Source organism: Mytilus californianus, unplaced genomic scaffold, assembly GCF_021869535.1.
Source record: "Mytilus californianus isolate M0D057914Y unplaced genomic scaffold, xbMytCali1.0.p SCAF_3, whole genome shotgun sequence".
Lineage (NCBI taxonomy): Eukaryota > Metazoa > Mollusca > Bivalvia > Mytilida > Mytilidae > Mytilus > Mytilus californianus.
The window spans coordinates 7,117,768-7,134,169 of record NW_026262679.1 but is presented as its reverse complement, the minus strand read 5'-3'; the positions used below and the strand labels follow the sequence as shown (position 1 = coordinate 7,134,169).

Below are 16,402 nucleotides of genomic sequence, written 5' to 3'. Positions count from 1 at the left end.
TACAGAGGAGGTAACTTTTGTCACTTTATTCTGCAGTGAACATCAATACAGGATCTACCAAATGATCACTTGTCCGGCTGGAGCATTTATACAACAAGTAAAACATTAATATTGTAAAATGTTCGAAGTTGTATGACCGGATCAATCTGCAACAGTTTTAGTAAATTCCAGATATTGCAATCGTTTAATGACTACTTTTTTGCAGCTTTTTAGTTCAGTTTGTTTCGATCTCGTCCATGTATGGCGTTATTTGTTCACTAAAAAGGTGGTGAAGGAGAAATTCACTTTTATATAATGCACCAGAAATTGATATCGAAACGATGACATATGCAGCGGGTATACTTCTATAACACTCTACATTAAATTGTCTGAAAGTGTTATAAATTCAATTGTATCTTTTGTACTGTCATCATTTGTGTACTTTCCTTCCTTTATTTATGTACGAAACCAATTTCTGTAACAAAGAACAAAATCTAAATTTACAAATTAAAAAATCACTAGCTGTTCGATATTACTGTCTACTATATGTATGTTCACTCTCCTTGGTTGTGTTGTAGAAATCCTTGGTCATTAACGTGAACAGCAAGCATAACGAGTTTAATGTATACATTTTAAAATCATAAGCAACGGAATATATATTTCAAAGTGTTGGTTGTTTAAATATGAGTGTAGGCTACGCTTCTTTGATATACTTTTGAAAAGTAAAAGATTTTTAAGGAATTTGGTCGGTTTTTTAAATATTTATGTCCTAATCGAGGTAGGGTTACAGCAATTATAACGTATCTGTGGGGTTCTATGGTACAGATATGACATTACACAGTGAACCGATCCATGATGGCCTCCGTACAACTTTTATATTCATTCCTAAGCGCAGGCATTCTATGCGATTGTCATACAAGTGAGAGGTTTAGCTACCTATAAAATCAGGTTAAATCTACTATTTCTGCATAAGGAAATGCCTGTTCCAATTCAGGAAGTCAAGTCGTTTGATGTTTTTGAGTTTTTGATTTAGCAATTTGATAATGAACTTTCCGTTTTGAATTATCCTTGGATTTCGGTATTTTTGTTATTTTCCTTTTAAGTTAAATATAAGAATCCGTAGCACTGTCGAAAAAAGATGCAAAATACCTGACGCACTTTCTTCATATCAATATCTCTGTAAATCCATACGTATAATGGCTTTGTTTGTTTTTCTAAAATTGTGTATGCATGATCGAAAAGATCAAACAGGCCATCTTTTTCCCAAATTGATTCTGAAATTCTCAGCATTTCAAGCCTAAAAGAGAAATATTAAGCTAATTTTATTTATCTGCTCCAAAGGGTTTGTACATAAGTTTCACACACACACACATACACGCGCGGGATGAATCTGAATAATCTAGGTCTAAAAAATAATTTGTTTATTGCACAGGTGCTTTGTCTGTATTAAACATTATATTTTATGAAAATAAGAAGAACGAGCCATTGCAGCTTACTTTAATGGTGTTCAAATTATAATTGTTTACTCTAAAACATAATGAATGTATCTTTAATACTGCAAAGAGCAATACAACTGTGACGTGATAACATGTATTACCCATGTACCAGCAGGGGTTGGAACCCAGAACCTCTGGTACAGTAAACCATCGCTTTACTTACTGAGCTAAATTATCATCCGACTAGCACAATGGATAGCTATCTTTCATCAATTAGGTTACTCTTTCTCATTGCATACATTGTGGTTTCAAAATGACGATATTCGCTTTAAACCTTTGGAAAACCCATTTAATCTCTTTTATTCTCCTTGATATTTGTTCAGTCCGAGCACCACAACGTAAACAGTGAAAACGCTGTTCTTTCAAAACTTGTTGACTTCAAAACTGCACCAGCCAATGTTTTTAAAAGAACCCATAGCACTGTACGTCACCGTTTTATCAACTGACATAAAAGATAACACCACTTGAACAGCTTATAGAGGGCGGGTTCATATATATTTAGGTCAAGTAATGCACGATATATCATGAAACTGTTAAAAGTGTTTTATAGATATAAGAAGATGTGGTATGAGTGCCAATAAGACAACTCTCCATCCAAGTCACAATTTGTAAAAGTAAACCATCAAAGTAAGTACGGCCTTCAACACGGAGCCTTGGCTCACACCGAACAGCAAGCTATATGTTATGTTCGATACCTGTCAGTTCCCTTAGTTGCTTTTTGATGTTGCACACTCCCACAGTGTCCATATTGGTGAAATGGTCTTGACAAGTTATAGTGAGCTCGTCGAATTCTACAAAGTATACAAACTTCATAAACAAAAAGCAGCGAAATTATTGTCTAACTTTGTTATAGTTGAGTCTAATTTAGCAAGTAGTGGTTTAATTCAACTTGAAAATTAGCAGGATAGCAGCTATAACATAGTAAACGAAACCTGTAATTACTCATTGTACTATAGCAGAATAGTAGCTATTACATAGTAAACGAAACCTGAAATACTAATTGAAAAAAAGCGAAATAGTAGCTATCACATAGTAAACGAAACCTGTAAATACTAATTGTAAAATATGTATTTTCGGATAATTGACACAACAGTTTACCGATGTTCAAATCTTACAGATGGATTAAAAAAATACAAATCAAGATATCAAAACCAGAATGATGGAAAACAATGTCACTAGGTGTTACAGACGGGATCGGTCTTAACTTCTCTTAAAATAAGGCAGGAAACACCGATATCAATTTTCATTATTATTTTTTTTTTTAATTATTATTTTTCAGTTTCAGTTTCTATTTCCCCCGTTCATTAGCTCTATGAAACTTTCGTTTTATATGTGCTTAAATTAACCTACACATTCAAAACCATAAATGTTGCATTGCATGAAATTATACAATTTTTAGGTAAAAGTAGATATCGAAACAGTTCTAAAACATTTGACATGGTCACTGTACATTTCAAACGGTTTACCTATTATAAGCGCCTCCATAGCGCCCATAACGATGTGCTTTTTTTCATTATAACTAACAAAAAGTATAATGATATATCCTCTATTGCTTAAGTATTCTAATGTATTTAACAAAAAAGGAATTAACGAATTAGTAAGAAAAGCATCACTTACATACACTAAAAACTGTAGTTACGTCTACGTTTTAATCTTTTTAATATAAATAATGCATTAACTTGAAATAATCAGCTTAATGTCCTTGACTTCTTCATCAACTAGAAGTCCAAGGGTGTTCATTTATTTATTCACCTTTTATCACTGTTTTGTCTGCAGTAAAAGATCGACTTTAGAACTAATGAGAAGAAGCAATTTCAACAAGTTGTGTAAATCAGATGTGCATTCTTAAAAATTATACAGATCTACTGAACAGTCTTCTTCCAAAATCTTAAAATATTGCAGCAATATCAAAATTTTTGATAGAATTACCATTTATACTAATATTCCTCATGCTCCATCGTAAATACACATTTCTTGTTAGAGGTCATGCACAAATATAACCTCTGAGAAACAGCAATTATTTAATACGCAAAAACAACGAAAATGATATCACCCAAATGTGAATTTTTTTGTTATAGTCACCATATATGTTGAGTTTGGTGGCGTGAAATTTCAACTGACAGTCAGTATTGCAAAGTATACACATTATGCATCCCTACTTTCCGACTTAAAATTTTGAAATGCAAAATTTCTATAATACTATGTTCATTATTGCCCCAAATAGAAAGAGAATTCAATTATTTGATTGGTAATTTTACGCCAATGAAAAACTGCACTGTTTGGACATGCCTCGGCGCAAGTTGCGCATCCTAGTACACATGGTGCATGCACCACCACACGGTCGTTTAGCGTGGAAAGTATATAAAGGGCCCATAACGCTTTATCTATGTTAATTTTTCTGGGGGGCTGCACAAAGCTCAAAATGTCTGATAAAAGTATGTCGTCTTTTATTTTAATCATTTGCTGCGTTTATATGTAGCAAACCCTATTCAAGAAAATTTTACTATATTTTATAAAGATAATTTCTCAGATCAAAAACAGGCTAAAAAAACGGAAGCATTATCATTTTGGAAACGGTAAATAGATTAAAACGTGTTGACAGTAAGAAGAATCATTTGCCATACCCCTCCTAATATCTTCTGAATTTAAGTGCGATGCGTTAAAAGTTAGACCTGTGGTCTGCTTTTAAATTAGAAGACACGACGGAGATTGTAAGTTGAGCAAGTCTGGGGAACTTGTGGTGTGATCGAAAGGAACTGTATGAATAACTATTTCGATGATGTAAATAGAAATTCAGCCAGGATGTAACCAACAGAAAGCAGAATTTTTTTTTAGCGGTTATGTGTCTTATAGATAAGTTCAGCTGGAACAAACGTGAGCACAACATTGGATAGATGATTTCTTGGTGCACTGGAAGGATTGTCTTTAATAATGTGGCTTGTCATTCGTCTCATTCAAGTGCCATTTTATGGCTGGAACAATAATTCCTAGTTTCAAAATAATACAGGAAATTAATGTGAACGATTTCATCATTAAATGTATTTGGAACAATCGAATATATATTCGAAACTTGGAAACAGGTGAAACAACAGGCAGAACTTATATTTGACGTACATCGCAGGCCAAGGTTAACAATTATAATTGTGTTAGAACAGCTCCTTATAAGGTTTTCATTTATATAAATATCTTTCTCCATCAAAAAAAGCTAAGCTATAAATGTTAAATATGGGGAACTATCTCTCAAAATTTGCGCAAAAAGGGAGTAATGAGTATCCAAATGTGATGATTAGGGTGTATTGAGTATCCGAATGCGATGATTACGGAGTAATGAGTATCCGAATGTGATGACAGTTGATCAAAGAACCCACATATTTCAAACGGTCAAAAGAGGTAGTGAGAAAGTCATCTGGACTAAAGAGGTAGTGAGAAAGCCATCTGGTCCAAAGAGGTAATGAGAAAGCCATCTGGTCCAAAGAGGTAGTGATAAATCCATCTGATCCAAAGAGGTAATGAGAAAGTCATCTGGTCTAAAGAGGTAGTGAGAAAGCCATCTGGTTCAAAGAGGTAATGACAAAGCCATCTGTTCCAAAGAGGTAGTGAGAAATCCATCTGGTCCAAAGAGGTAATGAGAAAGCTTTTGCGACAAGACGACAAGAGGGTGGCCTTTGCATAATCGTTAGCTATACAATAGATTAATGACACACGGATGTACAATAATATATCAATATATTTCAGGTCATCGTTTCAGGGTCCAAACATATCATAAACCGTTGGTTTCAATTTATAAAAAAAAATATTTCTTAAAGCTCAATCAAGATTACAATGCAATATTTGACAATTAGAAGGAATCGAGGTTTTCTCTATTGAATTGTTTCATATTTTCTATGTCGGGCTGTTTATAGCCGACTATACGGTATGGGTTTTTCTGATTGCTAAATGCCATACGGTTGCCTATTATTACTTACATGCACTTCATTTGAAATTGGTGAATAGTAGTCTCATTGGCAATCATATCACATCTCCTATTTTTATATTGATGTGGTGCATTTACCGAGTCTCACCTTAGTAGCAATTTGTTGGTTGACATTTGTACTGGTTTTTTTTTATTGCGTTTAGAAATACATTCACATGATGTTATTTTAATAACCAGGCAACTCTAAAAACACCACTTTGGTGGAGCCATGTTTGATATTTTGATATCATTGATTTTTAGGGTTAATGAAAATCTCATTTTTCCATATGGATGCAATGACAAAATTGATGGTTATGTACTTTGTCTAGTCCCAGGTGTAGTACTTTCAATACATTACAATTATTTAACACTTCTGCTCGACGAAATAGAAGTCAAGGTCACAGAAATTATACACCACCCGCTGTTCGCACCGTGACAATTGATAGTCTGTTATCGTCTGTTCAAAAACCTTTAGGAATTCACCATATCAGAACTAAATTAAACTCCATTCCATTATCTAAACTTTATTTACTATTTCAAGAGGCCCAAACTACTTCCGTTATTGATTCTAATTCTGTTTTGTATAGATTAGTTGCAATAATCATGGACATGCTAACCATAGACTATTAAAATCCGTATCCACTACTTCCAAAGATGAGGAAAAACTTATTTTTTAAAGTAGAATTCGACAATAAAGGCCTTTTACCTCAAAGATGTGAAATCAAAACCTCCAGATTGCTCATGTGCATCGTCAAAATACAATTATAGTCCAACTGGCCATGTTATTACTGGCGACCTTGGCATCGCTACTAATGAACAACTAAGATAGTTGTTAGCCAAGGGACCAAAATATAGAATTCCTCAGCCCATCAACTGGATAAAGAACTTTAGGTTACTGATGGACACTGTTGAAGACTATGCCAGAAAATGGGTAAAGCGCGATACAGATGAACCAGAACTGGACACTTTGTCAGAATGGACCAAACCTATTCGATCATGCATTCAGAAACGCATTCAGAAACTACGATGTACTATGAGCACAAGGGTTTCTAACCAATTCAAGAACCTGGAGGTTGTGGGTGCTTTATCCTCTTTGCATGACGAATACATGTCGTTGTTCCAGCAGATAGAGCCTCCAACAACATTGATGCATATTCGATGCACATTCATATAGTTAACATGTCAAAATCGGGAGTATCACAGTATCACTACCGAGAAAATAGGAAGTTGTAAATTTGAAAGGTGAAACCGTCGCCATTGTAGTTTCCTTAATCCCGATATAAAATAAATAGTATGCAAGCACTCACAAAGATAATGGTAACCTGAGACCAATAGTACATCTGAAACAATATAAAGGAACTTGGCAAGTTTTTAATGGAGTTTGCTATACATAAATACACACAAATGTTGGCCAAACTAAATGTGATTCCACCAAGGTTATAAAATATGCTGTCAAGCAAAGGAAATATCCTTTTGATGCCATCATATTCGATGCATTTGAAATTGGATTAAGTGCAAGTCGGAATGTGATATGGGAATGCGTTATGCCTTATGGTGTACAGTAGAATATTGTATGCTGTACGGTAAAATATTGTATTGTGTACGGTGTTATGGTACATAATGTAAGTGGACAATTTACAACATTGCATGAATACACAGTTATATTCCAGTCAAATTAGTCATGCAAATACATTATAAGTACAAGTTTCCAATGGCAGATTGACAATGTTAGGCAACACAACGGGATGTAAAAAATTGCTTCGAACTGTTATACGCACACACGCAAACACACATTTAGAGAAACACATATCGCATAGAGAAACATTGCAGTTTCACTTGCAAGCTATGTCAAAATATATCGCTCCTTGTTTATCCAATCACAAATGGAAAGCCATATCAAGTACAATTGCTCCTATTTGAGTTCATACAATTTTCTCAGAGTTTATTTATTATATTTAGGTGTCTTGCAATCTTCTTAATTAACTTACTTCGTTAAACCACTGTCACCTTAATACGTCAACAGTAAAATAACGTAACGAGTCCAAAATACACTCACAAAAAATACACATTTTATGTTATGCTTTGATTAATCAGTATATGCAACATTCTTTACAGGATGGATGCCTATTAAACCATTTACATTACCTGTTAGACACCTCGTGGTCTTCTCGTCCCCATCCAAAGAATTGGTTTGGATAACCATTTATTGCTTTGAACTGTTCTGTTGAAAAGATGACAATACCTCCAAAATTTCTTTTAAAAGGTATGCTATCCAAAATGTAGACAAAAATGGTAGATTAAAAACAAAAACGGAGATAAAGATACTCAAAAAGCGATAGATCTGTGTGGATGGGTAAGAAGTATCAAGTTCAGTCTTAACAAAATAATATTAATTGATGATACATATTTACATAATCAAAAAGTTGGACATGTGTTATCCAATTAATAATTGTAATAACTTTGTTTACTGTGTTGACATGACAAATGCACTCACGACGGTAGTGTGTTTTGCAATCAAATAACAGCAGGGGTAAAACTTCGTACTTGTCGAAAAAAAAAGAGAGAAATAATAATTAAACTAGTCTAGTTAATTGCTAAGTTTTACGTCTTTTTGTCTCTGGTAGTCAGTTGTTTCATTTAAAATTACATCGCATCTTCATTGATGTATATGTAAGTTAACTTTTATTCATTAGATTAATGACTAACATTTCGTCATGTTCAGAATAACATTAGTTAATAGTTATCTTCTATTTGATGGTATTAAAGGATACATAGTTTAAAAAAAATGATTTTCTGCATAAAAATGCTATATAAGTTGTAACGGACATTGTACAATAAAGACTTAGTGTCCTTTTGTTCTATTTAAGACATTAAGTATGTCATATTATCTAATTCTGAGCCTTGTACATGTGAATTTTTAGGAGAATAATTTTAAATCAGTGTGCACAGTACTAACACTAGTAAAAGAAATTTCAGTCTTAAACGGTTATGATGATCTTAATATCATCTGAAATGTCTAAACAATAACATATTAAGTCATGTTCTGTCTTTCAGTCTCGTTTTAGACTTTTCTACTGCGGTAAATTCAGTATAGTTCAGACAAATCGCTTGTACTTAATACAGTTCTGTGCAGGAGCTTTTCAGAAAATTCAGTATGAAGTTTATGTGTAGAGTTAAATAACCACTACTGAACAGTCTAGACACAAATTGAAAAGATCTTAATGGACTGCAAGCGATTTGTCTGAACAGAACTGAATCTAGCTCAGTGGATATGTCTGAAAATTGACTGAAAATTACTTCCATGTATTGATCAGTTCTTTAACAGTTGGTCATATCAAAATGACCTTTTCAGATAAAAATTGTTAACTTGTGTAATTGTTGTGTTTTGTATTGTTTTTTTTATCATTATCACAGAGCCATTATGTTAGAAGTTATGTGTTAACTGTCAGCTCCTGTAAATAACCATTTATTAGTGGTGTGACAAATAAAGAAAATGTTGATTATTTAACGAATTAAATGGACCAGCATAACTGCAGGCTAAAAATCATTTTTTGCAAAGACAATACATTAATCTTACTTTTTTGCACGCCGTAGCCATTTCCTTCGGTGCAGTTTTTCATAAAATGGAAAAAAAGACATCTTGATTTTCTCATTTAAATGCAATTCGACAAACTATTTTGAATTTTGTTTCTTTTTTATATCCCTCATGCTGTTGATTTGACATTTTATGAAGAGTTAAAGTGCTATTTCATATTTCTAAACTTAAACTCCTTCTATTTAGCCTTATGTTTGTTCTTTTTCAATCAGTTTTAAGAATATTTCCACGGAGTGGTTAAAAGATTTGTTCATTTTCATTATATCGATATCTTCCAAATGTTTCGTGATAAAAAGTAATTAAACTTATTTGGTGAAGTTATGATACCACTCGTGCTCAGTTTTTTTTTAATAAATTCTCTTACCGATACGAAATAGATTTTCTTTTTATTGACGAATTGCTTTAGCAGTGAATCATAACACTGGTCGTATTGATGCCAATTTAATATGTGATTTATAGTTCTTTTGTATCACAGGTTTATAAAACAATGTTTTAAAATGTTATGATTGATGAATTTTTGTCAACAAATATATTTTATCATGTTTTTTTCTAAAGTTAAAAATTGGTTTTTTCTAACAGTTAAAGTCAAATTAGAGCGGACAAGTTTTATTCAAAGAATATTTCTAGTTTTAGTAGTCCACGAATGAAATTGAGAATGGAAACGGGGAATGTATCAAAGAGACAACAACCCGACCAAAGAGCAGAAAAAAGCCTTAGGCCACCAATGGGTCTTCAACACAGCGAGAAAATACCGCACCGGAAGCGGGTGTCATCTGGACCCTAAACATAAATGTGTACTAGTTCAGCGAAAATGGACATCACACTAAACTTCGAAACATATAAATGAACTAAAATTAAAAAAAAACATACAAGACAAACAATGGAGAGAGGCTCCTAACTTGGGACAAACATACGACGGGGTTAAACATGGTTTGTGAGATCTCAACTCTCCCCTATACATCTAGCCAATGTAAAATAAACAAACACACAGCAATACGCACAGTAAAACTCACTTTAAAAGAAGTCCAAGTCCGATGTCAGAATAGGTAACTGAAGAAACTAAGCAAAATGACAATGATAAATAAATTAACAAAAGACTACTAGAAGTTACTGACATGCCAGCTCCAGACCTTAATTAAACTGATTGAAAAAGTATGTCTTCATCATATGAAAATCAAGCACAATCCCCTTTAGGGGTTTAGTATCATACCATCATAAAATATACGAGAAGAACATAACCCGTATGATGACAACAACTGGTTTTTGAATAAATGTGTTTATTTCCGATGCAAAGACCCTATACATATTAATTAAAAAAAATCCATTTTTAATGACTTTACAACACGAATGCTAACATTTTCAAAATTTAAAAGAAGACGTGCTTTTAACAACTGTAATTTTCTAGTGATATATCTGATTTAAACAAGTAAATAATGTCTAACTGCAAAAGGAACCCTTTATAATGCTGCGAATACAAGAAAAGAGGATGTGTACCACCGACTCCATGATATTAGTATAGTACACCTGATGGTGTTGATATATAAAGGTATCAGTATCACAAATCTTGTGACATATCATACAATAGACTGGTGAATTTAGAAAAGTTCAGAAAGCCTGATATTCTAGATCGTACAAATATACGTTTCATACCGATGATCAACTATGTTGTTTCTAGTCTGTTCTGACCAGATCAATGTCCACACTTTTTGACTGGACTGCTAGTAATTTTTTCCAGCACATTTCGTAGAAAAGATACATCTATCTACGTTAGACTGAATCTGACGAAGGGCTCGATACAATAATAGAATAATCGGACAAAATCAATATTTCGAAATAGAATCACTCCTTTTTCAAATTAATGCATAACCAAATCCCTTTGCTACAGGGCTTGCTTGGTTAATTTTTACTTAGCATTATATTCCGCAAAAAGAAGAAATAAACGATGGGTTGGATGATTTACGAGAAGGCTTTTCACTGCCTGATTGGTGACATCAATGACTATCTGAAATATCTATGACATATTCAACACAACACACTCCTTGCTTATTGACGAAGTTTTTATTATGGATAAGTGATGCTTAAGCTTACAATGGTAAGAGTAATGCTTCTGCACTTCCTGACGACAGAATGTGAAAAGTCTTGGCAATAACAGAATGTATAGTTACATTAAGCAACTAACTTTTTTACCCAATTTCATCCTGAGTTGGCATTACAACTACACTAATATGATTGCCAGTCTAAACTTTCTTGGCATTTGTGCATCATACTTGGAAGTACGAAGATTTCTCACTAACTTAGAAAATTTTAAGATGGTGGTCATATAATACAGGCATCAAAATACCTTTCACTCCATACCTATTGCTGTCTTTCGAATTTAAAAAGAAACATCAAACGCGATCATAAGTTTCTTTCAGGTTAAACTTGAACTAGAAATTAAATTTAATATACTCTAGCCTATGATCCGATAACATACACCAAACCTAGCAACATGGCAACAGTTTATTGTATATATCATTATGAAACAATGTTTAGATATGTTCCAAAAAAGGCAGAGCAAACGTTTGACCAGCAATTGTATATTGTTACCAAAAAAAAAAAAATGGTCTTAAGCAGACGTTTTACACTCCAACATTATAAGAATATAAGTATTCCATGGGCTTTGATCTTTTATATATCAACAGTTGGTGAGTTATTAACTTCAGCTGGGCTATATGTCTTATGTGTTAACTAGAGAATTTATTCTCGAAATACAATAAATAGATTCTTATTTGCGAAAGATAGGCGAACGCACCAGAGGGACATTAAAACTCATACAAACAGTTTAATCGTGGTGTTCCAGAATTTACACTGCCCTTTGAGGTTCTCGTGGTGTCTTTAATTAAAGCGTTTTTAAATTGATTCAGAGACATTAACTATATAAAAGTTTTGGACCAAATGTATGAAAGGCGTTCCTTGCATGTTATAGTTCATGTTTTGTCTCATCCAAAAACACTGAAGGCATTGAAACATACAGTTTTTAAAGACCATACATTTGTTTGAAGAAATTCTTAGAGGGACCTATGACATCAGATATCCGTCAAGAACTTATTTCAACATGCAATGGTAAAGAGCTTGAAATGAAAGTTATGTATTTAACACAGCATGTTGAAGGACTCTTGCAGCAACTCTTTCTATCAGTATTTCATTTAACTATTTTATTCAGTAACTTTGTGAAATATGTGCCGCTGGCAGTCGGTAACTAATTAAACAGAAACTTACTTCGATTTCTTTTTTATGAAACCGCGTAAAAATAAGAAAAATATCTTAAAATGTACATGTAATGTAAACAATATCAAATGAATGCCAACTCTTTGTCCACCTGAATTTCCATAAAAATTTGGTGATTACAATATTTTGAAATTGATTCAAAAATGAACTGTTTTTTTTTTATTCTTTCGTTAGAGGAGTTATGTCTTGCCTATTTCACAATACAGATATTATTTTCTGACGTTTTATAATCCCTTGTGAAAGTTCTTAACACCACTAAAAACTCCACTTCCGAACTTTAACATGAAATTTATTAAAATTGCACCATTTTTTAAATCTACGACTAGGCAACATTAAAGTTTAAACATTTCTTTAAACGAAAAATCACAATTTAGGCTGCAAGTAGGGTGATCCATTTAAGTCGAAATTCTTTTGGCTTGGTCACTCGATGATATGACGGGAATTTGGTTAACTGATTCGAAATTCTTAAATTTAAAAAAGTAAAGCCAATTTAGAAATGTATTTTCGTCATTTGTAACTCTAGTTCCATATCCTGGTTTGGTGGCTATTTTATTGTTTGTTTTTATCAACACATCAATGTTGAAGGTTTTGGAATTTTTGGCCTAAAACGTCACTAGGGATATAAGACCCAATGTGATATATAATTGGTAGCATGTGTTTTATTACTACCACTAGGTCAATTCTTCTGGTGTCGGACTGTAAATGACAAATGTTATCACCAGACCAGTACCGAGACCTTCAGTACAAACTAACGTAACAACTTACTAAATTTAAGGCTTTTAACTTAGTATCCCGCAGATTAGTTTACCTAATAATGCGATATTAGTACACTATATATTCATATATGTAGCCGCATTATTCGCATACATAAAATCACGCAAAAATTTCTGATTTTACACTTACTTAAGTTTATCTAGCGGAATGTTATGAGTTATCTATGGAAGGTGCTAATATTTTATTTTGTTCTTGAATGTTTTGTACCGGCATTAAAATGCAGTTAGTTTAGTACCCCATTATGTATACAGTCACATTTTTGTCTACAATAATAAAAAGGCCGGCGCAAACGCTTTGCTTTTTTCTTGGTGTAATCTATATAAAATATCAGTATTTTGTCAGGTTCTTGAATATTATGTACCATAATTAACATTCAGTTTAGTATGTATCATAAAATACACTGCTTTGCATATATTATCACCTATAGAAGACTTTGATTATTTAAATTGTTGTCAGCAATAATGGAATTGCTAATGTTCCTTTTCTTTGCAATCAGGTACCTGCATGAGAATTATCTCCTTTTGGTACCTCAGATAAGAACGCTTTTCACAAATTGCCAGCTATATCAGTCTCAGGATTAATTGTTTGACATTAAATTGAAGCAATTTAAGTTTCAAATAATAAATTGTGTGGTCGGCATCTACCAAGAAAGAGGCGAAAGATACCAATGGGACATTCAAACTGATAAGTCGAGATTAAACTCAAAAAGACATGGCAAAAAACAAAAAAGACCAAACGACGAACATTAAAATTGAGAATTTAAGTTTGCAATTGATAAATATATTTTCGTGATCCTAGGTATAGAAAGCGTTGTCGGTATCCATTTGTAATACTGATAAATTCTTCATTTTACCTTGCCGCATGGAACATGAATATAATCTATACTGTTTTAATTGCATACAAACAAGAACGGTTGTGAGATAGACAATACGTTTGAACATATATACCTATATCCGTATTTCTGAATCTTCGTACTGAGTTGGGCCGGATTGTCACCACACGTGTAAAGAATTCTGTCATCTTCAGCAAGAATGTCAACGTCATGTATTACTATACAGTCATATTTCATGTCTTTCATTGCCTCGATGAAGCCAGTATTTATAAGCATACCTTTGTTGAACAGATTCCCAGGAGTCTGCAAAATAAAGAAAAGTGAAATGACTCCAATATATGTATATCCTAAATGTTCAAATCGTGATATAACCCGAAGGATAGAGGTTTGAAATTGCATACATGTGTTGCGCATTATAGCATTATACTTGTATCTAACGCTATTATTTATGCGATGTGAAATACAACATACTTTTGATATTCCCCTTTTTCGAAAGACATTTATGGGATGAATGTGACATTGCAGCTGTTTCAAGAACTCTTACTTACAAAACATTCTCTGAAAGTCACATTATCAAGTTGCTTGATTTCTTGATTGACAACATATTTGTCACGTTTGAAGGACGTGTTTTTAAACAAACAATCGGTATTCCCATGGGAACCAACTGTGCTTCTTGTCGACTTGTTCCTTTATTCATATAAGGCTGACTTCATACAGGGAGAAAGAAAAGAAGTTAGCAGTATCATTTAAGGATAAAGGATACAGCAGATACAGTTAAGTCGGCCTCATATCTTGACTGACATCTATAAATGACAATGATGGTCGGTTGAAAACAAAACTTTCCGACAAAAGAGATGATTTCAGCTTCCCAATTGTTAATTTCCCATTACTATGTAGCAACATTCCAGCAGCACCTAGTAAACATCTCCCAGTTGATACGCTATTTCAGGGCTTGTATTTCTATCATGATTCCCTTGATAGAGGGTTGCTACTCACAATGCAGCTATTAAACCAAGAGTTCGAAATGGTGAAGTTGAAAACCTCCCTTCGTAAATTTTATGGAAGCCATCACGAATTTGTTGACCGTTATGGAATATCCGTTTAACAGATGACGACTGATATGTTCCAATTGTGGTAATTACTACAATCCCTTTCCCTTTTCCCCGAATGTGACCTATCGAATTAGACTTATTACCGGGTTTGTACTTACAAGAGCAACACGACGGATGCCATATGTAGAGCAGGATCTGCTTACCGTTCAGGTTTAATTCAACATTTTCTACATAAGGAAATGCCTGTATCAAGTCAGAAATATGACAGTTGTTTTCCATTCGTTTGATGTGTTGGGGCTTTTGATTTTGCCATTTGACAAAGGACTTTCCGCTTTGAATTTTCCTTGGAGCTGTTTTTGTTGCTATTTTACCTTTTGTGGCATATTTAACTTGACAATGTTCCAAGACGTATAATTAAAGAGACGATAAACACTATTTTTTTTTAACAATTTACGTTTAGATAACTGTCTAGTCAATAAATGAATGAGAATTGAACACCAGTTAACTAATATTGCCTGCTTGAATGTTTTTCTTTTAAAGAAACAAATCGATACTTACCTGCTCAACAACGTATATCGTAAATTCCAATTGCTGTCGATAAATACGTGGTATAAAGTTATTAAGGAAAATCCGTAGTTGTGGTTCTCTGTCACGAAAAGGAACAATAACTGCAATTTTTTGATACGATGAACAGTTTTGGGGTTTAAAGTGGCCCTGCTTTATATATCCAAACACTGTACTTAGCGTTTTCAGGTCATATAGTGTCCTGTTGAGTGGTTCTCGTCCAACTGAAACCATTGCAAAAACCTGAATAAGCTGAATGCTAATAATAGCTATAACTTAAATACTACCATTCGAAGGGCCAAGGGTTATGTATCACTGGGAACACAAGTTCCAGCAGATGTCTGAATATTCAAAGAGGCTTCTACCAACACAGCTAATATTGAAAGGCAAGACAGCAGTTAAGGTGAGAAGACTGTATTATCCTAAACAGGAAATAATGACCTATGGATATTAAATAAAGTAAAAAAAAACGGATAATAGTTGATAATTATTTGTCAATTATCTTGTTTCATTAACATTGAATGCGGTTCACGTCCAACTGAAACGAATACAAAACCCTGAACAAGCTGAAAGATACTTTATTTATAATTTAAAACTATCATTTGAAGTGCCGAGTGTTTTCTGATATAACCATACACAAATCGGATACAGTAACACAGTGGTATAATATATAAACGTTTAGTGTAAAAATATCTTTGCAAGTCTGGTTTCAGTTTTCATCCTTTCAATGTCAATGTATCTCCGTTAACAAGTATGTTGTATTAAGCGTACATCGGTGATCCACATAATCGTGTCCAATTTGCATGTTACTATTTCTTGAAAGTCTTCCGATACTTAATGTGTTATTCACACTGATGTTTTCGTAATACGTAGCTTGGCCATAGTTCCAAC

General features: G+C 33.3%; 1 protein-coding gene across 1 annotated transcript; it reads right to left on the bottom strand.

The window, feature by feature from the left end:
- Positions 1–232: 232 nt before the first annotated feature.
- Positions 233–15,729, bottom strand: LOC127733412 (beta-1,4-galactosyltransferase 5-like). The gene is made up of 6 exons (XM_052242776.1): positions 15,506–15,729; positions 14,011–14,198; positions 7,573–7,695; positions 2,171–2,266; positions 1,129–1,276; positions 233–454 (listed from the first exon to the last, which is right to left on the bottom strand). Exons 2-6 carry the CDS (start codon positions 14,169–14,171, stop codon positions 410–412), a joined length of 573 nt encoding a protein of 190 aa, XP_052098736.1. The 5' UTR covers positions 14,172–14,198; positions 15,506–15,729; the 3' UTR covers positions 233–409.
- Positions 15,730–16,402: the final 673 nt, after the last annotated feature.